Source organism: Stenella coeruleoalba (assembly GCF_951394435.1).
Source record: "Stenella coeruleoalba genome assembly, chromosome: 3".
Classification (NCBI taxonomy): domain Eukaryota; kingdom Metazoa; phylum Chordata; class Mammalia; order Artiodactyla; family Delphinidae; genus Stenella; species Stenella coeruleoalba.
The window spans coordinates 160609469-160629108 of record NC_137148.1 but is presented as its reverse complement, the minus strand read 5'-3'; the positions used below and the strand labels follow the sequence as shown (position 1 = coordinate 160629108).

The 19640-nt window shown below is 55.8% G+C and overlaps 2 protein-coding genes across 2 annotated transcripts; both read left to right on the top strand.

The window, feature by feature from the left end:
- Window positions 1-790: 790 nt before the first annotated feature.
- On the top strand, window positions 791-5395 carry PGLYRP2 (peptidoglycan recognition protein 2). Its single transcript, XM_079918878.1, has 5 exons — window positions 791-869; window positions 1988-3070; window positions 3390-3600; window positions 4208-4505; window positions 5290-5395. The coding sequence occupies exons 1-5, from the start codon at window positions 806-808 to the stop codon at window positions 5326-5328; spliced, it is 1695 nt and encodes a 564-aa protein (XP_079775004.1). The 5' UTR covers window positions 791-805; the 3' UTR covers window positions 5329-5395.
- A 2337-nt stretch (window positions 5396-7732) lies between these two features.
- Window positions 7733-18526, top strand: RASAL3 (RAS protein activator like 3). The gene is made up of 17 exons (XM_079918882.1): window positions 7733-8069; window positions 10483-10613; window positions 10778-10856; window positions 10959-11020; window positions 11385-11455; window positions 12005-12131; window positions 12217-12315; window positions 12773-13315; window positions 13650-13794; window positions 14048-14192; window positions 15083-15319; window positions 15407-15608; window positions 15716-15834; window positions 16760-17150; window positions 17435-17592; window positions 18116-18179; window positions 18285-18526. The coding sequence occupies exons 1-17, from the start codon at window positions 7748-7750 to the stop codon at window positions 18426-18428; spliced, it is 3039 nt and encodes a 1012-aa protein (XP_079775008.1). The 5' UTR covers window positions 7733-7747; the 3' UTR covers window positions 18429-18526.
- Window positions 18527-19640: the final 1114 nt, after the last annotated feature.

The following is a 19640-nucleotide window of genomic DNA, read 5'->3' as shown; positions in this document are numbered from 1 at the left end:
GATGCTGGATAAAGAGGAGGAGGGCTCTCTTCAGCAGGACTTGGCCACAGGCACCAGAGGAAGAGGGAGGACCCCTCACTGCCAACCCAGGTGAGCCCAGAAGTCCGCTCCGGGGACAAAGCCAGGGTCCCAAACACCCCAGCCCAATTCCTGCTCTCAGCTACCTCTGGTAGCTTGGGATCCGGAGCTGGAATGAGATGAGAGATGACATCTTCAGGTCCCCCTACGCTACTTCAACAAAAACAATCCTCGGCCCCTGCACTCATCCTCTGCCTGAGGCTAAAGTGCTGGCATCAAAGAAAGCAGAGGCAGCGCCGAGTTCAGGCCTCTCCTTCTCTCCTCACCCTCATCACAGCCAGTCTTACCAGTCGGGCAGGCACCTGAGAGTCCCCTCTGGTGGCCAGAAGCAGCTACAGAACGATCACCATAGGAAGGGTGGATTGCTGCATTAGCCTCAGTTTACCACTCCTGGGGAATGGGCAGAGTTTGCTGGAATCTGAGCTACCTAGTTTCCAGGCCACTCCTGCAATGCGCTTGGCTTACTGACCATTGACCTCACCCTGGGAGGAACAGGATAGGATGGGGGAAGCCCCTGAGACCCATATGACGTTGAGCCAGGGCACTCTGTACCCACGCCACCACTGCCTCCCGCCCACAGCTCTGCAAGTGGCAGCCGTGTCATTCACCGCTGGACTTTGACAGTAGCCAAAGGCACTCTCAGTTCTCCATGCTTGTCTCCTTCCAGCTCTGCCAAAGTCTCCACTGAGGTAAACTGGATACTTCCCCTGGAAACTGGAAGCCCACAATGGTGGTCCAGGCTATCCTATGGATCCTGTACGGATTGCTGCTGCAGCCGGAGCCAGGCACAGGTAGGTCAAAAGGCAGAGGCCTGAGGTCAGGACTCTTATTTCAGCAGAAGTATACTGCTGCCCCTCTGTGTCCAGCCCTGTACAGGGTGAGGCTAGATCCAGGAGGCCCCAGTCTCAAGGAACCTCCAGTCTGGGAACACAGATGCTCCCAGCCCCATAGGATCAGGGCAAGGGCTGGGGGAAGAAACTGGGGCCAAAAGAGCAAAAATCAGGAAGGCTTCCTGCAGGAGGGGACATAGATCTAGGACAGGAAGAAGAATTTTACTTGGTGGTGAAGCAGGAAAGGACATTTTAGGCAGAAAGAAGAACAAAGCTAGAGAGGAATCACTGAGTGAACTGTCTGGAGAAGAACCTGAATTCCAGCAGTCAGCGGAGTGTAAGGATTAAGACTTCCTGTGTTCAAATCCTGCCTCTGCCACTTCCTAGCTATGTGATCTTAGGTAGATAATTTAACCTCTCCACGTTCATAGGGTCCTTGTGAAGATTAACTGGGTTGTTATATAAGTCACCTAGAATGGTGCCTGGCACATAGTAAAGGTTTAATTATTCAACAACCCACCCCAGCTCTGAGTCCCAGACTTCTAAGTTCCAAGTTCAGCCATAGACATTTCTCCCACAAGGCACAGGCCCACCCTCCCCTGGACATCCTTTGAGACACCTTTCCCTCTAAAATTCCCCAAACTCCAATCCATCATGAAAAACGGTCCATCTTTCCCTCAAAATATCTGGAGACTCTGCCCACTCTTGTCCATCACAGCGTCACCATCCTGGCTTCAGCCACCTTCATTGCTTACCTCCAAACTCTCTCCCCTTCTCTACTCTGGTCCCCCCAAAATCTATTCTCCACACAGCACTCAAAGGAGCAATCAGAATTCCAACCTGGCCATGTATCTCCCCTGCTCATGAACCTGCCATGGCTCCCCAGTGCTCGCTGATAGTCTAAGCTCCTTAACTTGTTGTCTGTGCCTCAGTTTCCTCACCTACACAAGGACAATGTCAGACATCATAAGATTGTCCAACGAAGGCAGGGGGCATTGAGAAGATGTAGAAACGGCAGGGGGAGGCTCAGTAACAGGTGGTGCTGGGCTGCTGGGCTAATACCATCCCTCCTCCTTCAGCGACCCTGCCCCTGCTCATGGACTCTGTCATCCAGGCACTGGCTGAGCTCGAGCAGAAGGCACCAGCCACCGAGGCTGGCCACACTGCCTCTTCATGGCTGCTGTCAGCCCAGGACTCTTGTGCCCACAACCCTCTCCAACACTTCTTGCTGGAGGAGCAGAGTCTCAAGACCACCATGCTGGATCCTCCTTCACTGAGCCCAGAGCTTCAAGGCCTGACCATGGAGGTGGCGAGACATGGTGTGTGGGACGGGAAGGAATGCGGGGTGGTGCTGGCACCCGATGGCTCAACCGTGGCTGTGGAGCCTCTTCTGGCAGGGCTGGAGGCAGGGCTGCAGGGGAACAGGGTCGTAAACCTGCCCTTAGACAGCACGGGCACCCCTCCGGACGCTGGCGTCACCTTTCCTGACTTTGGAGCCACGGTTCCTGATGTAAGAGCCACCTCCCCAGGACTCAGGGATACCTCTTCAGATGTCACCTGGGCAGATGTCGGAGCTGTGTCTCCAAACGTTAGAGCCACAGATCTAGATGTCCAAGTCACCTCTCCAGATGTCCAAGCCTCCTCAGCAGATACCAAAGCCAAGTTCCCAACCACTGTGGACAGCCTCCTAGTGGTCACCCTGGCCAGAGACCTGGGCCTGAACTTCCTCCAGGGCCCTCAGACCTGGAGCCATTCACTGGGAACTGAGGGTTGCTGGGACCAGCTCTCTCTTCCCCGGACCTTCACGCTCCTGGACCCTGAAGCATCAACCCTCACCACGGCCTTCCTCAATGGTGCCCTGGATGGGGCCCTCCTTGGAGACTACCTGAGCCGGTCCCCTGAGCCCCGGCCACCCCTCAGCCACCTGCTGAGCCAGTACTACGGAGCCGGGGTAGCAGGAGACCCAGGATTTCGCAGCAACTTCCGACGGCAGAACGGAGCTGCTCTGACTCCAACTCCCATTCTGACCCAGCAGGTATGGGGGGCCCTCATCCTGCTGCAGAGGCTGGAGCCAGCACACCCTCAACTTCAGGGTATGAGCCAAGAACAGCTGGCACAGGTGGCCACCCATGCTACCAAGGAGTTCACTGAGGCCTTCCTAGGTGAGAAGGGCCCCCACCCCCTGTAATGCTCCTTCTCATATATACAGACATTCTCAGTGCCCCACAGGTCAGGAGGATCTAGGACTGGGGGATTCCAGAGGGGGAAATAAGGGCTTTGGCTGGGAGGCCAACAGGACTAGGATGCTGTTAGATTTAGTTAAGTTAGATCCCAATGGGGGCCAGTGTGGTGTGAGACTGAACTGTCCCCAAATCTGGGAAGAGACTGAAGGGATGATCCTTATATGCGCTCTTAGTGTGGGAGGAGGCGGCAGGCAGAGAAACGCTTGCTTACTCCCGTGCTGGACTCTCTTCCTCTCAGGGTGTCCAGCCATCCACCCACGTTGCCGCTGGGTCGCGGCCCCGTACCAGGGCCGCCCGAAGCCACTGCAGCTGCCGCTCGGGTTCTTGTATGTACACCACACATACGTGCCCGCGTCACCCTGCACGGACTTTGAGCGCTGCGCCGCCGACATGCGCTCTATGCAGCGCTTCCACCAGTATACTCGCGGCTGGGACGACATAGGCTACAGGTGGGCGGCAACCTGCAAGTCGCTGGCAGGGCGGACCAAGTGGTGGTGCAGTGTAGAGCCTGGGGGCGCAGAGCCTGACTGAGGGGGGCGGGGTTTGGACCTGAGCCAAGCTGGCAAGGAGTTTAGGGTGGGTGGAGCCAGTGTGGAGAGGGGAGCGGCCTAGACTAGGATCCGGGCCTTAACATGGAGCAGAAATAGCTCAACAGTGGATTCCTGAGTTTGGGGTGGGAACTAGGAAAGGAGTCCGGACTTGGGAGAGGAGCAGGACCTGTGGTAGCGGCTGAGTCTGGGACGGGGCAGTGATGGGATATGACCTAAGACAGAAAAGGGCTCTGAATTGGGCAGGAGTTGGACTTGAGACAATGGGGAGGGAGCTGGGTAGAAAGAGATGAGGCCAATGTTGGGGGTAGATCCAGAGAAACGGGACGGTTTCTGGGGTGGCATTAGGAAGGGGAGTGGGACACGGCTGGACGGGGTAGAGTCAGCGCGACCGGGCGGGACTTGGGGTGGCGGCGGCCCTTGGCACAGGTGCGGAAACTGGGGTAGAGGGCCAGATAAGAGACGGGGCCTCACGCCAAGTGGTGCATGCTTCCTTCTCTCCTCGCAGTTTCGTGGTGGGCTCAGACGGCTACGTGTACGAGGGCCGCGGCTGGCACTGGGTGGGTGCGCACACACTCGGCCACAACTCCCGCGGCTTCGGCGTGGCCTTGATAGGCAACTACACTGCGGACCGGCCCGCAGAGGCCGCGCTGCGCGCGGTGCGCGACGAGCTCCCGCGCTGCGCTGTGCGCGCCGGCTTCCTGCGGCCAGACTACGCGCTGCTCGGCCACCGCCAGCTCGTGCGCACTGACTGCCCGGGCGACGGGCTCTTCAACCAGCTGCGCACCTGGCCGCACTTCGACAAGGTGAGTCCCCGACGCCTGCACTACCTCGGCCTGAGGCCCATCTGTCCACACAAGCTCAGCACGGCCCCTGATCCCTGCCTGCTTGCCTAAACTCAGCAGGCCCCTCACTCCTTCCTGTAACCCTGTGCCCACACAGCCTCAGTCAGGACCCTGAACCCCCTTGCAGCTCGTCTGTTCAGGCAATCTAGACTCAGACTCCAGTCATTCTGCTTGCAATATAGCCTACCCACTCTGCCACTCTGTCTGCACAACCTCATCCCAGCCACCCAAACTTGCCCTCATCCTTGCCCCCACCCAAAGCCCCGCCCCCACCCATCCACACAACACTGACCCAGACTGTGACCCTCTACAGAAAACCCTTTTACCTGCACAGCTTCTGTCCAGCCCCTAACCTAGTATTGCAATCCTCTGCTCAGACAATCTCAGAGTCTCAGAGAGACAATCCTGAGGATGCTTGCTAGCCCCAGCCTTCCTGACCCTTGACGACAACTCTTACGCTGGAGCAATCCAGGCCCAGTCAGCACAACCTCAGCCTGATGGCTGCACCCCAACCTCTGATCATGATCACAAAAACACCTCTATAACATCCCTGTGCTATCTAGCTGTACCTTCAAGCTACCACTCCGTTTCATTTGGCTGGCCTGCCGTTGGCATTGTACCTGCCCCCTCACTTTGGGCCCCTGTCCTCTTACCATCTAGGGTGCCACCATGAGGAAGGCAGACCCAGCCCCACGACCCCTCACCCACCCCACCGCCAAACCTCACACTCCCTTGTCTTTTTTAGAACGTGAAACCAAGAACTGCCAGGAGGGCCTCTAGGTGATCCAGTAGGGGGCCACCTCCAACGATCCTGCTAGCCACAGACCTCCAATAAAGAGACCATGGGAAGAAAGCCTGTGTCCCTGCATCATCTGCGTTTGCACATTCTGTCTTAGTTTAGGGTTGCCCAGAAGCAGACCCTGGGACAAGAATCCTTGTCAATAAGTAGTCGTCTGAGCAGTGATCCCAGGACATGGCAGCTGGGGAATAAGGAAGCGACACAGGGAAGGGAAGGCAGCTGGGAAAGGGTGCTTTATCAGGCATGTGGGTATGGGAGGCACGTGGAGCTCAATCCCACCAGGGACCTTTGGGGGACAGTGTAGGTCACACACCGCAGAGTCATCCCACTCAAAGGGCAAGGCAGCTGGAGTACTGATCCTCCAACTTCCATAGTCATTGGCTGAGGGCTGCTCCCAGGGCAGTGTTAATGTGTTGGCACTCTGGGACTGCTTGTTGCACGGGCAGTGTGGACTCCACCTGTCAGAGAAAGTCCTCCAGCAAAAATGCAGGGAGTTGGGAGTGGGGCCCGTATGCAGTGAAGTGGTACAGGCTCAGAGATATGGTGGAACACAGGGAGACTCTACCTGTATGTGCAGTGAGTGGACTGAGTGTGGTAAGAATGAGGTGGGCATAGCTAAGGTATGTGCACCCGCAAGAACATGTCCAGCACCAGGAAAAGGATTTTTGACCCTCGCTGAAGACCCTCTTCCTCAGGACAGGTTATAGAATGTTCAAGGCCCAGTGCGAAATGAAAAATGCAGGCCCTGTCCAAAAAGTTAAATCAAGCGCAATGCAGAGCCCTTCTGAGCCCGGTGACTGCACAGGTCACATGCTCGTGATGGCAGTCCTACCCATCCCACCCTGTGAATTCCGGTCACGCTTGCCTTTGCACAAGCCGTCCCTTCTACCTGGCGTGTTCTTCCCATGACCAGCTCCTCCTCATGCTCAGCCCTCCTGGATTTTTCCAGCTCAAAGTGCATCACTTCTGCTCAGCCTCTACTCTGTCTATTTGCTTCCAAGTCTTCACCAGCTAGAAATGTCCTGCCTTCATGTTCAAGATTTGTCTCTCTTGCTGTACTGTGAGCTCCAGGAAGGCAGGAACCCAGTTTATTTTGTTCCTTGTAGCTTTTCCAGTACCCAGCACATAGTAGGCATTCAGGAAACATTTGCTGAATAAACAAAGTGTCCCATTATAAACCTTCTGAAACTGATGTTATCATCTTGTACAAATCAGGAAACCAAGGCTCTGAGAGAGGAAATGACTTGCCTGAGGTCACACAGTGAGAGAAGGACCAGCTGGCACTCAAACCCACTCTGGGGCCAGCGGGCCAGGATTCTACTGACTCTCAAGTTATCTCACTTATTACTCAGAACAGCATGTGGCCACCTCTTTTTTCAAGTAAATACTTATTGTGGTATCATAGAGATATAAGAAAGGGCACCAAAATGTGTGGTTAATGAATTTTCACAACAGAACATACCCATGTCATCAACACCCAGCTCAAGAAATAGAACAGGTTAAATTTATATTATGTGAATTTCACCTCAATTTAAAAAAAAAAAAAACCCACCATGATCAGCTACCAGAAGCCTCCGTTGTGCTTCCCCACCTCCCCAGTCTCTGGCCCTTCCAAAGGAAACCAATATCCTGAATTGTTAAACAGAGTTTTGCCTGCTTTGGAACTCCATATAAATGGAAACACACAGCGTTTACTCTTCATTGTTTGGGTTTTTTTGCTCAACATTGTGATTCATCTGAGTTCGATCCTTCTTATTGATACATAATATCCCACTATGTAAAGAGACCACAATTTATTCATTCTACAGTACATGCACACTTGGGTTGTTTTCCGTTTGGCGCTATCATGAATAGCGCTGGTGGGCATGTCTATTGGGTGTATACCTAGCAGTGGAACTGCTGGGTCAGAGGAGAAGGGTGTGGTCAATGTTCATAGGTCACAACAGTTTTCCAGCTTGGATGAATCAGTCTACACTCTGACCAGCAGTGGATGAGAGTTCCAGCATTTAGTCAGCATGTGCCCGTTTTGCAGAGGAGGCCACTGAGGCTCAGAGAGGGGCATGTGCTGCCTCCTGGTCAGTGAGAGATTCTGAGTCCTGCTCTGTCACCTCCTCTCCTCTTGCATCCTGCCCTCACTGTGCCCTCCCAGCTTGGCTGTGGGGTGGGGTGGGACAGACAGGGTCACGTGGAGTTGCATTCAGCGGGAGGAAGCCAGGCAGGGTGCAGACGGCTGCTGATTCTGGGGCTGGTCAGGAAATCAAGGTAAGAGAGGGAGTGCATATGGCCCCCAAGGGGGTTCCCTGGGGGCAGAGCTGAGAGTAGGGAGGGGGCCAAGATGAAGACAACGTGTGGGCAGACACTGGGCAGAATTGTCACCCTATCATCCCCCAGGAGAATCTCTGCCATGGACCCACCTTCGCCGAGCCTGGCCTCCCAAACCCAGCCAGCAGCCCCATCGCCGCTAACCTCCTACCACTGGCACTCAGGAGGTTGTGGGGAGAAGGGGGCTGGAGGGTTCCGCTGGGGCCGCCTTGCAGGATGGGGGAGGGCGCTGAGCCACCAGGAGCCCCCAGTCAGCAGCCAGCCGGCCCCTCGCTCGCTGTTTCGTCGTGTCCTCTCTGCGCCCCACAAGGAGTCGCGCTCGAGCCGCCTCCGAATATCCAAGACCCTCTGGGGAAGGCATAAGAGCCCACCGCTGGAGTCAGAACCGGAGCCAGAGACCTCAGGTACACGGCTCCCCCACCCAGGCTGGGAGGCCCAGATGCTTGGGTTTTGTCTGCCTCCGGAGCATCAGCCTTACAGACACAGGAAGTTGTGGGGGGTGCAAAAACCCGACAGGAAGTGGCTGGGGCCCGGCTGGCTGCCCTCTTCTCTCTCTCCCCCTTACCCAGGGCCTGGGCATGGTGGGAGTGGCTAGGGACCTGTGAGCTGGGGGTCCAGCCCTGGGAAGGGACAGGGAATAGACTGATGGTAGCACGGTCCAGATGCCAAATGGCTCTTGGCCCCAGTAGGTCTCTCCTCACATTCAATGGCCCAGGCTTATTCTCTCCTGCCTGGATACCCATCTCTGCTGCCTCCTGCTCTCCTGCCCTCCAGCCTCCATGTCTTAGTTTCTTCACTTCCTTGAGCCTCAGCTTCCCCATAAGTTAAATGGGAATCATGATTCCTACCTTGAAGGATATATTATTTCATTCGTTCATTCATTCATTCAAACAGAGGTCTGTGAGCATTTACTACGTTCTAGGCCTGCCCTGATTTAGACACTGAGGACACAGCAGTGAACAGAACAGACGAAACTGCCTGCCCTGTGGAGCTCATAGTGTAGTGGGCGTGACAGACAGCAAACAAACAAGAAAATGACAGATGGGGCTAAGTGTCACACAGAGGGATCTAGAAGAGTAAAGGATATCATGAGGACTGGAGCTCATGAATGTAACGCTGGTCTAGGACTCAGCACATTTTATGTGATCCGTTAACAAGTGGCGGTCATCATTTATTCCCCCGGTGGTAAAACAATGGGACAGACAGGTAACCTGGGCGGCCTGATCCAGCCCTCCTATCCCGGAAGCTCATCTGATTCTCATCATTCATATTCCCACTTTGCAGAGGCATCCCTTCAGCCCCCTCCACGGTATCAGGTATTGCCCACGCCATAGGATCCAGTGAGAGCTCTCTAACAAGCAGACCGGCTCCTCCCCTACTCAAACACCTCCCATGGCTCCTCATACCTCCAGGATAAAACCCCAGCTCTTCTAACTGACACCCAAAGCCCCGCACTAATCTCTTCCTGAACCTTCCCCTCCAGCCTCCAAGCCCTCCAAGCCCTTCTCACCCCTCCCTTTATTTCCCTGGGCCAGGCCATGTGCCACCTCCCAGGCTTTGCTCAAGCCATTCATGCCACGATCTCCTCCATCTTTGTCAAAACCCAATCTGTTATTCAGGACCCATTGCAGGGGACTTCCCTGGTGGTCCAGTGGTTAAGACTCCACGCTTCCACTGCAGGGGGCTCAGGTTCTATCCCTAGCTGGGGAACTAAGATCCCACATGCCACGCAGCATGGCCAAAAAATTAGAGAGAAAAAAAAAAAAGACCCATTGTAAACTTACTCTCTCTGGGAGGCCTTCTTACTGCACCTCTCCCAACCCTGCCCTTCTTCTGTTCCTTTCTCAAACTTTGAACACTTTTCCCCTTACACTTGTTATTTATGTAAGGAACCAAGGCTGCTGTCCTGTTTTTTAACCTCTTGGACCTGCCCACTGTCTTGCTTAAGAGAAGAATGCTTGTATGTACACGACCCTTGAGTATGGGCTCTGTTAGTGCCAGCCAGGCCTTGGAACAAAGGCTTAGTTTCCTTGAAGGAAACTATGAAAAGGAAAGAAGGAAAATTAGCAAGTAACGTTATTTCCATTTTCAGTGCATTTCTCGCAGTGAGATCAGACCACCACAAGGCTGAACTCTCTCGGAAGATCTGTTGCGACCTTTATCTTTGTTCTTTATTTATCATGCATTTAAAATGAGATGCAGAAGCATTTAACATACTATGTAAATATGGACCTCTTAAAATTAAACTTTCATTGGAAATGCTTTCAATTCAGCAACATCTTAGCTATTTGTTAGTTCTTTGTGTTGTCTTATCAAAGTTTAATGGATACAGTTCCATAGTTGTTGATGTGTTTGTGTGTGTGTTCGATTTGTGTAAAGATGGTACTAAGTCAATTAAAAAAGAGAGAGAGAAGAATGCTTGTATCCGAAGCCCAGCTCAGTGACTCACAAGCTGTGTGACCCTGGGCAAGTCACTCAATTTCTATGTGTTTTCAGTTTCCTCCTTGGTAAAATGGGTGTTTTAATAGCCCATCAAATGGCTTTTAGAGGATTAAATGAGAGGTGTGTGAAGCAGTAAACACAGTACGCAGGGCACATAGTCGGTGGGGCTGTGTCCACCACCCATCACCACCCATGGTTAGTGGGGACAAGGCCCGGAGAGGGGTGGAGGCTTGTCCAACACCTGACATGGCTGCTGGGTGGGTTGGGAAGAGGGGGCACTTAGGAGGCAACCCTTGATGAGCCTTGGTGAGTGGAGAGGTTGTTCTGAGGGAGAAGAAAGGACTCCCACGTCCCCAGCACCTCTCCTCTACCCAGAGCCTGAGCCGGAGCTGGAGCCCCCTGCCCCACAGATCCCAGAGGCCCCCCCACCCGACGTGCCCATCTGGAACATCGGGGCCTTCACCCTATTTGATGGGAGGCTGGTGCTGCTTGGGGGTGAGGAGGAGGTAAGAGGGGACACCTGGGCAAGGGGAGGGAAGGAGAGGAAGGAAGAGAGACAGAACAGTGGTAACGGCGGGGGATGAGGGGGCATAACAGAAAGGCGTCTGCCTCTCCCTCTGTCTGTCTGCCTGCCTCTCCTTTCTGACCACCCACCCTTTTTGGGGGACAGCGTCCTTGCAGGCCCCGGGTGGGGAGCGCTAGTTCCGAGGGCAGCATCCAGATGGCCTTGGGGAACCTCAGGGATCCAGGTAAGCTTGAGAGATGGGGGCTGGGGATTTGGGAGCCTCTCAGGGTGGGGCAGAATCCACGACGATCCCACCCCCCCACCTTCCACCCCTGACCACCCACAGATCGGATCTCTGGAAAGACCGAGCCAGAGGCCGCTGGCCCCAACGAGGTCCACAACATTCGGGTAAGTGGCGGGGTGGAGGGGAGAGCAAAGACTTTCCGACCTTCAGAGGTGAAAGGGGGACTCTTCCTGGGTGATCTTAGGCAGGTCACTGACCCTCTCAGGATCATAGTGTCCATATCTGTCAAATGGAGCCAGAAAGAGAAGCTCCTTCTTGGGGCTGTTTATGAAAAGTCCATAGGGAATGTAGGAAAGCATATGATTGGTGCTTTAGAAATGGGAGCTGTTGATTGCCTTTAATATTCCTGCTAATATAGCCTGAGGTTGTGATCCCTCGAGACCAACAGATCTTCCAGGACACCCTGGGGGGAAGGGAGCTGAGGAGGGAACACAGGGTTCTGCCCAGCTGACATCCCCCTCCCCACAGGGGCTGCTCAAGCGGCTGAAAGAGAAGAAAAAGGCCAAATCGGAGCTAGGAGCCAACGCTTCCCAGGATGGGTAAGGGTCTCTGAGGAGCTGGAGGGGCTGGGATCCAACATTGCCCCTCCCCCTCCTCCTGCCTATAATTGTGACTTTCACCAAATATCCCCTGTGGCCCTCTGTGTCCTGCCCCATGTTGGGCAATGCTGGGGCCACTGAAAGACCCTTAGCATTGAGCCAGCCCTCTGTTGAATGGTGGGGGCAGAGTCTGACACAATAACTAAAACTGCAGCTGAGTCAACACCTTGGTCTGGGAGTGTCAGGGAAGGGACACTTGAGCTGAGATCTGAAGGATAGATGGAAGTTAACTAGGCCGAAAGGGTCAGGAAAAGCATTCCAGGCAGAGGGAACAGCAAGTGCAAAGGTCAAGAGGATGGATGAAGTGACAAAAACAAGGCCAGTGTGACTGTGGAGTTCAGAGAGTGAATTAAGTGTCAAAAGGAGGATTCAAGTCCAATTTAGGTTCAAGTCCCTCCTGGCTTCCACCCTTCAGGCTGTAAGGGGTAGTTGGGGTGGGGGAGGGGTAGTGGGTAGGAATGACAGCTTGTTCATGTGCGCCTTCACCAGACCCCCCAGTGCTCTGGGCTCTCGGGAATCGCTGGCCAAGCTTTCGGAACTGGACCTGGGCGCCGAGCGGGACGTGCGGGTCTGGCCACTGCACCCCAGCCTCCTGGAGGAGCCCCACTGCTTCCAGGTACGTGCAGGCAACTCTCCGCCTCGCCTGACCCTTTGGCTGCACCCTTGGTCTCAACCGCACGCTGGATGCCCCTCCTCAACAGGTAACGTGGGCGGGAGGGAGCCGCTGCTTCTCCTGTCGCTCGGCTGCTGAGAGAGACCGCTGGATAGAGGACATCCGTCGCCACTTCCAGCCTAGTCAGGTCGGTAGTGCGCAAGGTCGGACCTGGAGACCCCTCCCACAGCCCGGGCCCCGCCCCTTCCACCCACCCCAAATCCCACTCGCCCCAAAACCTTGCCCCTTGGACACACCTGCCCCCCTACACTTTTGCAGCCACTCCGAGATCCTCCCCCCCAACTTGCATCTATTACCAGCCCTTGCACAGCTCGGATTGTATTCAATCCGAGCCCTATTTGCACCCCAGGCAGTCTCCAAGTCCCCACCCCGCGGCTACTCCTCCATGCCCTAGAGCCCTGATCTCTCCGGGAGAGCCCAGAAAAGCTAGAGGGTTTCCGCATAGCCGTCTTGGGCACCCCCGTGGCCTCACTGTCTTCCCCCAGGGGCCCAGCGACCCCCTGGGAGCACGGGCCCCGTTCTTCACCTCTGGTGTCCGATGTGGAGCACAGACGCCACGCCCCCGCCCCTACTCCGGTCCGCAGGACAACATTGAGCGGGAAGAGACGTGGCTGAGCGTGTGGGTGCACGAAGTGAAGGGGCTGCCCCGGGCGGCGGCGGGGGCGCCGGGAGTGCGCGCGGAGCTGTGGCTGGACGGCGCACTGCTGGCTCGCACAACTCCGAGGGCTGGCCCGGGCCAGCTCTTCTGGGCGGAACGCTTCCACTTTGAGGCGCTGCCGCCCGCGCGTCGCCTGTCGTTGCGGCTACGCGGAGCGGGCCCGGGGGACGCGGTGCTGGGCCGCGTGGCCTTGGCGCTGGAAGAGTTAGGCGTCCCCCGCGCGCCCGCCGCGGGCCTGGAGCGCTGGTTCCCGCTTCTCGGGGCGCCAGCGGGCGCGGCGCTGCGGGCACGAATCCGGGCGCGGCGCCTGCGCGTGCTGCCCTCTGAACGCTACAAGGAGCTGGCTGAGTTCCTCACTTTCCACTACGCGCGCCTCTGCGGGGCGCTCGAGCTCGCGCTGTCCGCTCAGGCCAAGGAAGAGCTGGCGGCTGCCATGGTGCGCGTGCTGCGGGCCACCGGCCGGGCTCAGGTGCGGCGCTGCGACGGGACGAACCCGGGTGACCAGGGGCTGACCGATCGCGCGCTCCGGGGGGGAGTTGGTGGGGACAATACCAGAGTGGCACTTTCGAGGGGCTGGGCAGCTTGAGGGGCGGGGTCTGAGCTGAGCCTCTGCACTGCGAGGCCCAAGTTTGCGCTTGGAGGGGTGGAGGTTCCGGCCTGTTAAGAGCCCCAGCAGCGAGGGCTGGGCCTGGGCAGCAGCTATGAGGAGTGGGCCTGTGCCCCAGGGGTGAGGGACCCGCCAAGGGCAGGGATTCCCCCTGACTCAGTCTGCGCCCAACGCATCGTAACCCCACTATGCCCAGGCACTGGTGACAGACCTGGGCACCGCGGAGCTGGCACGCAGTGGAGGCCGTGAGGCTCTTCTGTTCCGGGAAAACACATTGGCCACCAAGGCCATCGATGAGTACATGAAGCTGGTAGCACAGGATTACCTCCAAAAGACACTGGGTAAGCAGAGTGGGGCAGGGGTCAGAGGCCTAGCTGAGCCGGCTAGGACACCCCAGGGGAGATCTGAGAATCCTTGAGTAACTTGGATTCTGGTAGTGGGTGGTGCCCTGGGGATGCTCAGATCCTAGAAGGAATCAGGGGTTCCCCAAGATTTTAGGTGCCTCCAGAGTAATTTGGAGATAGAATTGGAGGCTGGGTGCTGTGGGTTGTGGTGGTCATGGGCTGGCCCCTCTCTGGCTGTGCTGAACTGCAGGACAGGTCGTGCGGCGTCTCTGTGCCTCCACTGAGGACTGTGAGGTGAACCCCAGCAAGTGCCCGGCCTCAGAGCTGCCCCAGCACCAGATCAGACTGCGAAACAGCTGCAAGGAGGTCTTTGAGAGCATCATCCACTCTTACGAGTGAGAATCAGGGCCCCAGAACCCGAGCCTAACCCTGCCTCTTAGCCACTGTGCTAACCCTGACTCCCAATTAGGGTTTCCAGATAAAATACACGATGCCCAGTTAAATGTGATACCATATTTGGGACATGCTTACACTAAAAAAAGTGTTCATTTTTAAAATCTGAAATTCAGGTTTAACTGTTTATCCTAAAGTTTTATTTGCTAAATTTGGCAACCCATTCCCAATATCATGCTACCTAACCCCAAGTAACCTGGGACCAAATTCTTTGTCTTCTAAACTACAGGTGACCCATACCCTAATTCCATGCCACCTGACCCTAAGTCCATGCCACCTGACCCCAATTAACATAGGATCTCACTCCTATGACCTCTGATTCCAGTAATGGCATACCCCCAATTCCATGATCCCTGACCTTAAGTAACACTGTGTCCCAAATCCCATGTAACTGGGATTCCTAGGATTCTAATTCCTTGACCTCTGACCCTAGGTTAACCTGTATGCCTAACCCCATGCCATCTAGGATATCGATCTCATGATTTCTGAACCTAGGTGACCCTGTAACCCCAATCCCATCCTATTTCATGTCATGTCTGGCACCCCAATTTCATGTCCAGTCATAGCTACATCCCAAGCTCATGGCCTCCATCCTCATGTGAACCTGTATCCCCAAATCTAAGATTACTGACTCCAGAAGTCACCACGATAACTACACCACAAACAAACCCTGACCCTAAATGGACCTATAACCCCAAGCATCATTATCCCCAATGTCTTCAATCCTGACCCAGAATGCCGGTGTCGCCTGACACCTGACCGTAGCACTTTGATCATCCATGAACTTTATGCCCATATCCTCCCACTCTGACCATTGTCTTTTCTGCCCCAGCTGGTTCCCAGCAGAGCTGGGCACTGTGTTCTCAGGCTGGCGAGAAGCATGCAAGGCACGTGGCTCTGAGGCACTGGGGTACCGACTAGTGTGTGCCTCTCTCTTCCTGCGGCTCCTGTGTCCTGCCATTCTTTCACCCAGCCTCTTTGGCCTAGCGCCAGAGCACCCGGCACCTGGCCCAGCCCGCACCCTCACGCTGATCGCCAAGGTCATCCAGAACCTCGCCAACCATGCTCCGTAAGTCCTGGGAGGCTGGGAGGCCATGCTGGGGCCGTGGGGGTAGCAGATGCCTGACCTGACCCACCCAGTTGGGCCTCGATCTAGGTTTGGTGAGAAGGAGGCCTACATGAGCTTCATGAATAGCTTCCTGGAGGATCATGGACCTGCCATGCAACGCTTCCTGGACCAGGTGGCCATGGTGGATGTGCACACAGCACCCAGTGGTTACCAGGGCAGCAGTGACCTGGCCCTCCAGCTGGCAGTCCTGCATGCCCAGCTTTGTACCATCTTTGCTGAACTTGACCAGGTGTGGCCTGAGCCCAAAGCCCAGAATATGAGGTAGGGAGGCAAGAGAGTAGGGAGCCTCTGGTCCTGGAGAGCTTGCTCAGCATCCTCCCTGCATTGCTTTACCAGGCAACCCGTGACAGCCTGGAACCACTGCCCACCATCCTGAGTGCCATCGAGGAGGGCCGACCTGTACCTGTGTCTGTGCCAATGCGTCTCGCACCACCTCCAGCCCAGGTCCATTCCAGGTAACCTACCTGCCTCAAGTCTGATCCAGTTCTGATGGGTAGGAGCAGGGGAAGGGCCAAAGGCATCACAGGGTCAAACTGTGGTCAGAGATGAAGATAGGATCATGTCAGGGGTCAGAGACAACAGGGTCATGTTGGGGTCAGTGTCAGAAGCAGTGTAGGATGGAGGTCAGAGGCTGGAGACAGGATCATCTCAGGGGTCAGGGAGAGGCTCACAGTACAGTCAGAGGGCGGGCACAGGGTCAGATTGGAATCTGAGGTGGGGATTAAGCATTGCAGAGATCAGGGAGAGGTCACGTCTGGGGTCAGAGAGAAAGTGACATTGTGGTCAGCAATGAGGGGCAGGTTTCAGTGAGAGGTTGTGGATAGGGTCAAATCAGGGGTCAGAGTGGGTCAGATGGATGTTGAGACACATCATCAAGGGTCAGGGACAGGTTCATATTGCAAACAGGTCGGGCCCAGGGTCAGATGGGGTCAAGGGTTATGGGCAGAGTCATTTTGGAGGTCAGAAGTCAGGGACTATGTTCTTTCAGGAGGCTGAGACAGGGTGAGTTTAAGGTCAGAGGCTGGGAACAAGACGGAGTCAGATTGGGAAGGAAGAGGGTACAGTTGTGAGCAGAGGCCAAGCTCAGGCAAACTGGAAGCAGAGGTTACAGAGAGGTTCAAGCCAAGGGTAACACTGTGTCAGAGTTCAGGGACAAGGCTAGAAAGAAATCAGAGGTTAGATTGACGTTGTGTCAAAGGTCATAGAAGGGAGAGTATTGTCAGAAGTCCAGGACAGGATCAGAAGTCAAAATGTGATCCCTTCAGCAATAGGGTCACATAGAAGTAAAAGATCAGGGGCGGGGTTATTTCTGGTCAGAGGTAGAGATGCAGTCCGCTCAGGAACCGGTGGAGCGTCTGAGCTCCCCCATCCCACCCCCAGCATCTCTGCAGGAGAGAAGCCTGGCTTTCTGGCCCCCCGAGACCTCCCCAAGCATACCCCTCTCATCTCCAAGAGCCAGTCCCTGCGCAGCGTTCACGGCGCAGGTAGTTGGGCCCGGCCACGGCCGGACGAGGAGCAGCCCCCGCGGCTGCCTCGGCCGGTGCAGCGCACGCAGAGCGTCCCGGCTGGCCGCCCCGCTCGCCACCGCCCGTCTGCAGGGCCGCGGCCGCGACCCAAAGGCTCCCTACGCACGGGACCCGTGCCCCGCGGCCGGCCCTGGACCGGAACCTCAGCATCGCTGCCTCGGAAGCCGTCGGTTCCCTGGCAGCGCCAGCTGGACCAGCCACGGGACAGAGACCAACCGCTGGGCACCCACCGACCCATGGGCAAGGTGAGGTACAGCCCAGGTCCGCCCGCACACAGAGTGGGGAGACAGGATTGGAAAAAGACTGAAAGATGGGCAGGTCTCGGTTCAAATACCGAGCTTGCTGTGCTGTGTGACCCAGGCATAACCCAACCCTCTCTGAGCCTCAGTTTCCTCTTCTGTACAATTAGGGCACCGTTCCCCAATAGGCAGGGCGGTGAGGAGGCAGAGCACAGGGTACAGGGAGGTCAGGGTCCTTGGGGAGAAGGGGCGGGACGATGGCTCAGGTTACAGCTGCTCCCTCCCCACAGATGACGGAGCTGCAGTGCGAGGTGGCCGCCCTGCGCCAGGATCAGAAGGCGCTGTCCGGCCTCGTGGAGTCACTCGGCACCCACATCCGGGCCTTGAGCGAGCAGCAGGAGCAGCTTCGGAGCCAGCTTCAGAACCTGGCTACCAGGCTCCAAGAAGGGTAAGCCCCGCCCTTCCCACTAGCTCCGCCCCCAGGTGGGCTTTCTATTAAAGAGATCGGCTCAGGCCCCGCCTCCCAGTCAGTCCCTCCCAAATCATGCCTGTCACGGCCACGCCCCCTCTGCAAGACCCGCCCCAACACACCTAAGACCCGCCTCTTGAGCTCCACCAGCCCCAAGTCCCTGGGAGGGCCTCTCGTCCAGTCCCTCAGTCAGCTTCTCCCACACAGATTGGGACAGACCCACTATCTCTTAGTCTGGGCATTCCCCCATCCCTCTCATGACCCAGCTCAGGACTAGCCAAGACCCGCCTCCAACGGTTGGTTGGTTTGTCCTTTCATCCCATTACGGTCCAGGCTCTAATTCAGCAGCCCCTTCTTCAGACTGATCTAGGCCCCATCCCCCAGCCTGGATAAACCCCGCCTCCATTCCAAGCTTCGCCCCCGAGCCCCTGACTCTCCTACCAAGAGCTGGAGGGATGTTCCTCAGCCTCTGACGCTTTCCCTTTGCCCCTGATCCCCACAGGACCGCGAAGTTGGATCCAGAGCGCGATCCTCCAACCAATGAGGACCACAGGCTGAAAAGTCTGGTGAGACCCCTGCCCGAGCCCTGGGGCCTATCTGGGCTGGGTAAGGGAACAAGAGTTGGGCGCAACCCTCCCCCGGCTCTGAGTCCACTGCCGCTGCCTCCCCAGGAGTGCCGCCTGGCCGAGATAGAGAGTACTCAGGCCCAGCTGAGGGAGACCATTCAGAGCCTGCAGCTTCTTCCCAGGACATCGGGGTCCCAGAGCCAGCCCCTGCCCCTCAAAGCACCCTGCATCAACGGAGACACCACTTGAGCTGCCCACTCGGCCCTACGTGTTCTGGGAGCAGAGAGAAAGCAGTCTTAGGGGCCTTTCCAACCCCTGCCTCAAACCCACGTGGCCTGCAGTATGGAGTGGAGCTGTAGGTGCCAACCAGTCTGGCACTATCAGGTTGCCCAGTAAAATCTTGATTTCAGTAAAAAATTGATGGGGTTTTTTTGCGCCTAAGTGTTGCCAATCAGAAAGCAACCCCCCCCCCCATTCAGCTCTCCCAAACTCTCCCCTAACTGGAGGTCTCAGGGGAGGGGGGTGATATAGGGAGAGTCTCACCAGCTGTGTGACCTTAGGCCCTCACTCTCTCAGAGCCTTGATTTCCTCATTTGTAAAATGGATCTAAAGTCCCTTACACAGTAGAAGACCCATAGTTTAAAGTGTTCAGTAAAAGGTATTTGTCATTGTTAGGGGCAGCACTTGCTTCTCAGTGAAGCCCAGATCCCACCTCTACTAATTCCCAGATCCCAGACGAGAGCATCTCCCTAGGACCCCGAATCCCACACCGGCTCCCTCATGCAGTGAGGGCGTGGGTCTGGGAGGCAAATGAAGGAAGGGGTGGGTAGGTGTGGAGATGGTTAAGCTCTGCGAGTGGTCACTGGGAAAATGAGTGGACATTTGAATAATGGGTGGGTGGATGGGTGAGGGATAGGGTGGGTAGGACAAAAGGCAGATGAATAGGTTAGCATTTGCTGGATGTTTGCCCTGGTAGGTGATTAGTTGAGTACGTGGTTAGCTGGGATGGGTATGTCTGCCTAGAAAAGGTCTGGATGGTAATAGGAAATAAACATTTGAAATAATTAAGTGGTTATATGTATTGCATGTACACTTGTTGAGGTCTCCTGAGATTCTTGAGTTGAGCAGTGGGGAAACAATAATATACTAGATAGACAGGCTCCTGTTCTCACGGAACTTACCCTCTGCTGGAGAAGACAAACAAACATGCAATTGATGGTTGGGTGAATGGGTGACTGGGTGACTGGGTGAAAGGATTATGTGTAGAGATGGGTGGATGCTTGCTTGGTTGTTTGGATAAGTAGGTATTTACTTGGGTAGTGGATGGATGAGTATGTAGATGGGAGGTTAATGGTTGGTTTGAGTGGGTATTTGGATGGAGGGATGGATGGATTGACAGGTGGTTGGAGGAGTGGGTGGATAGGTGGTTGGTTAGTTGACTGGTTGGGTAGATGAGTGGTT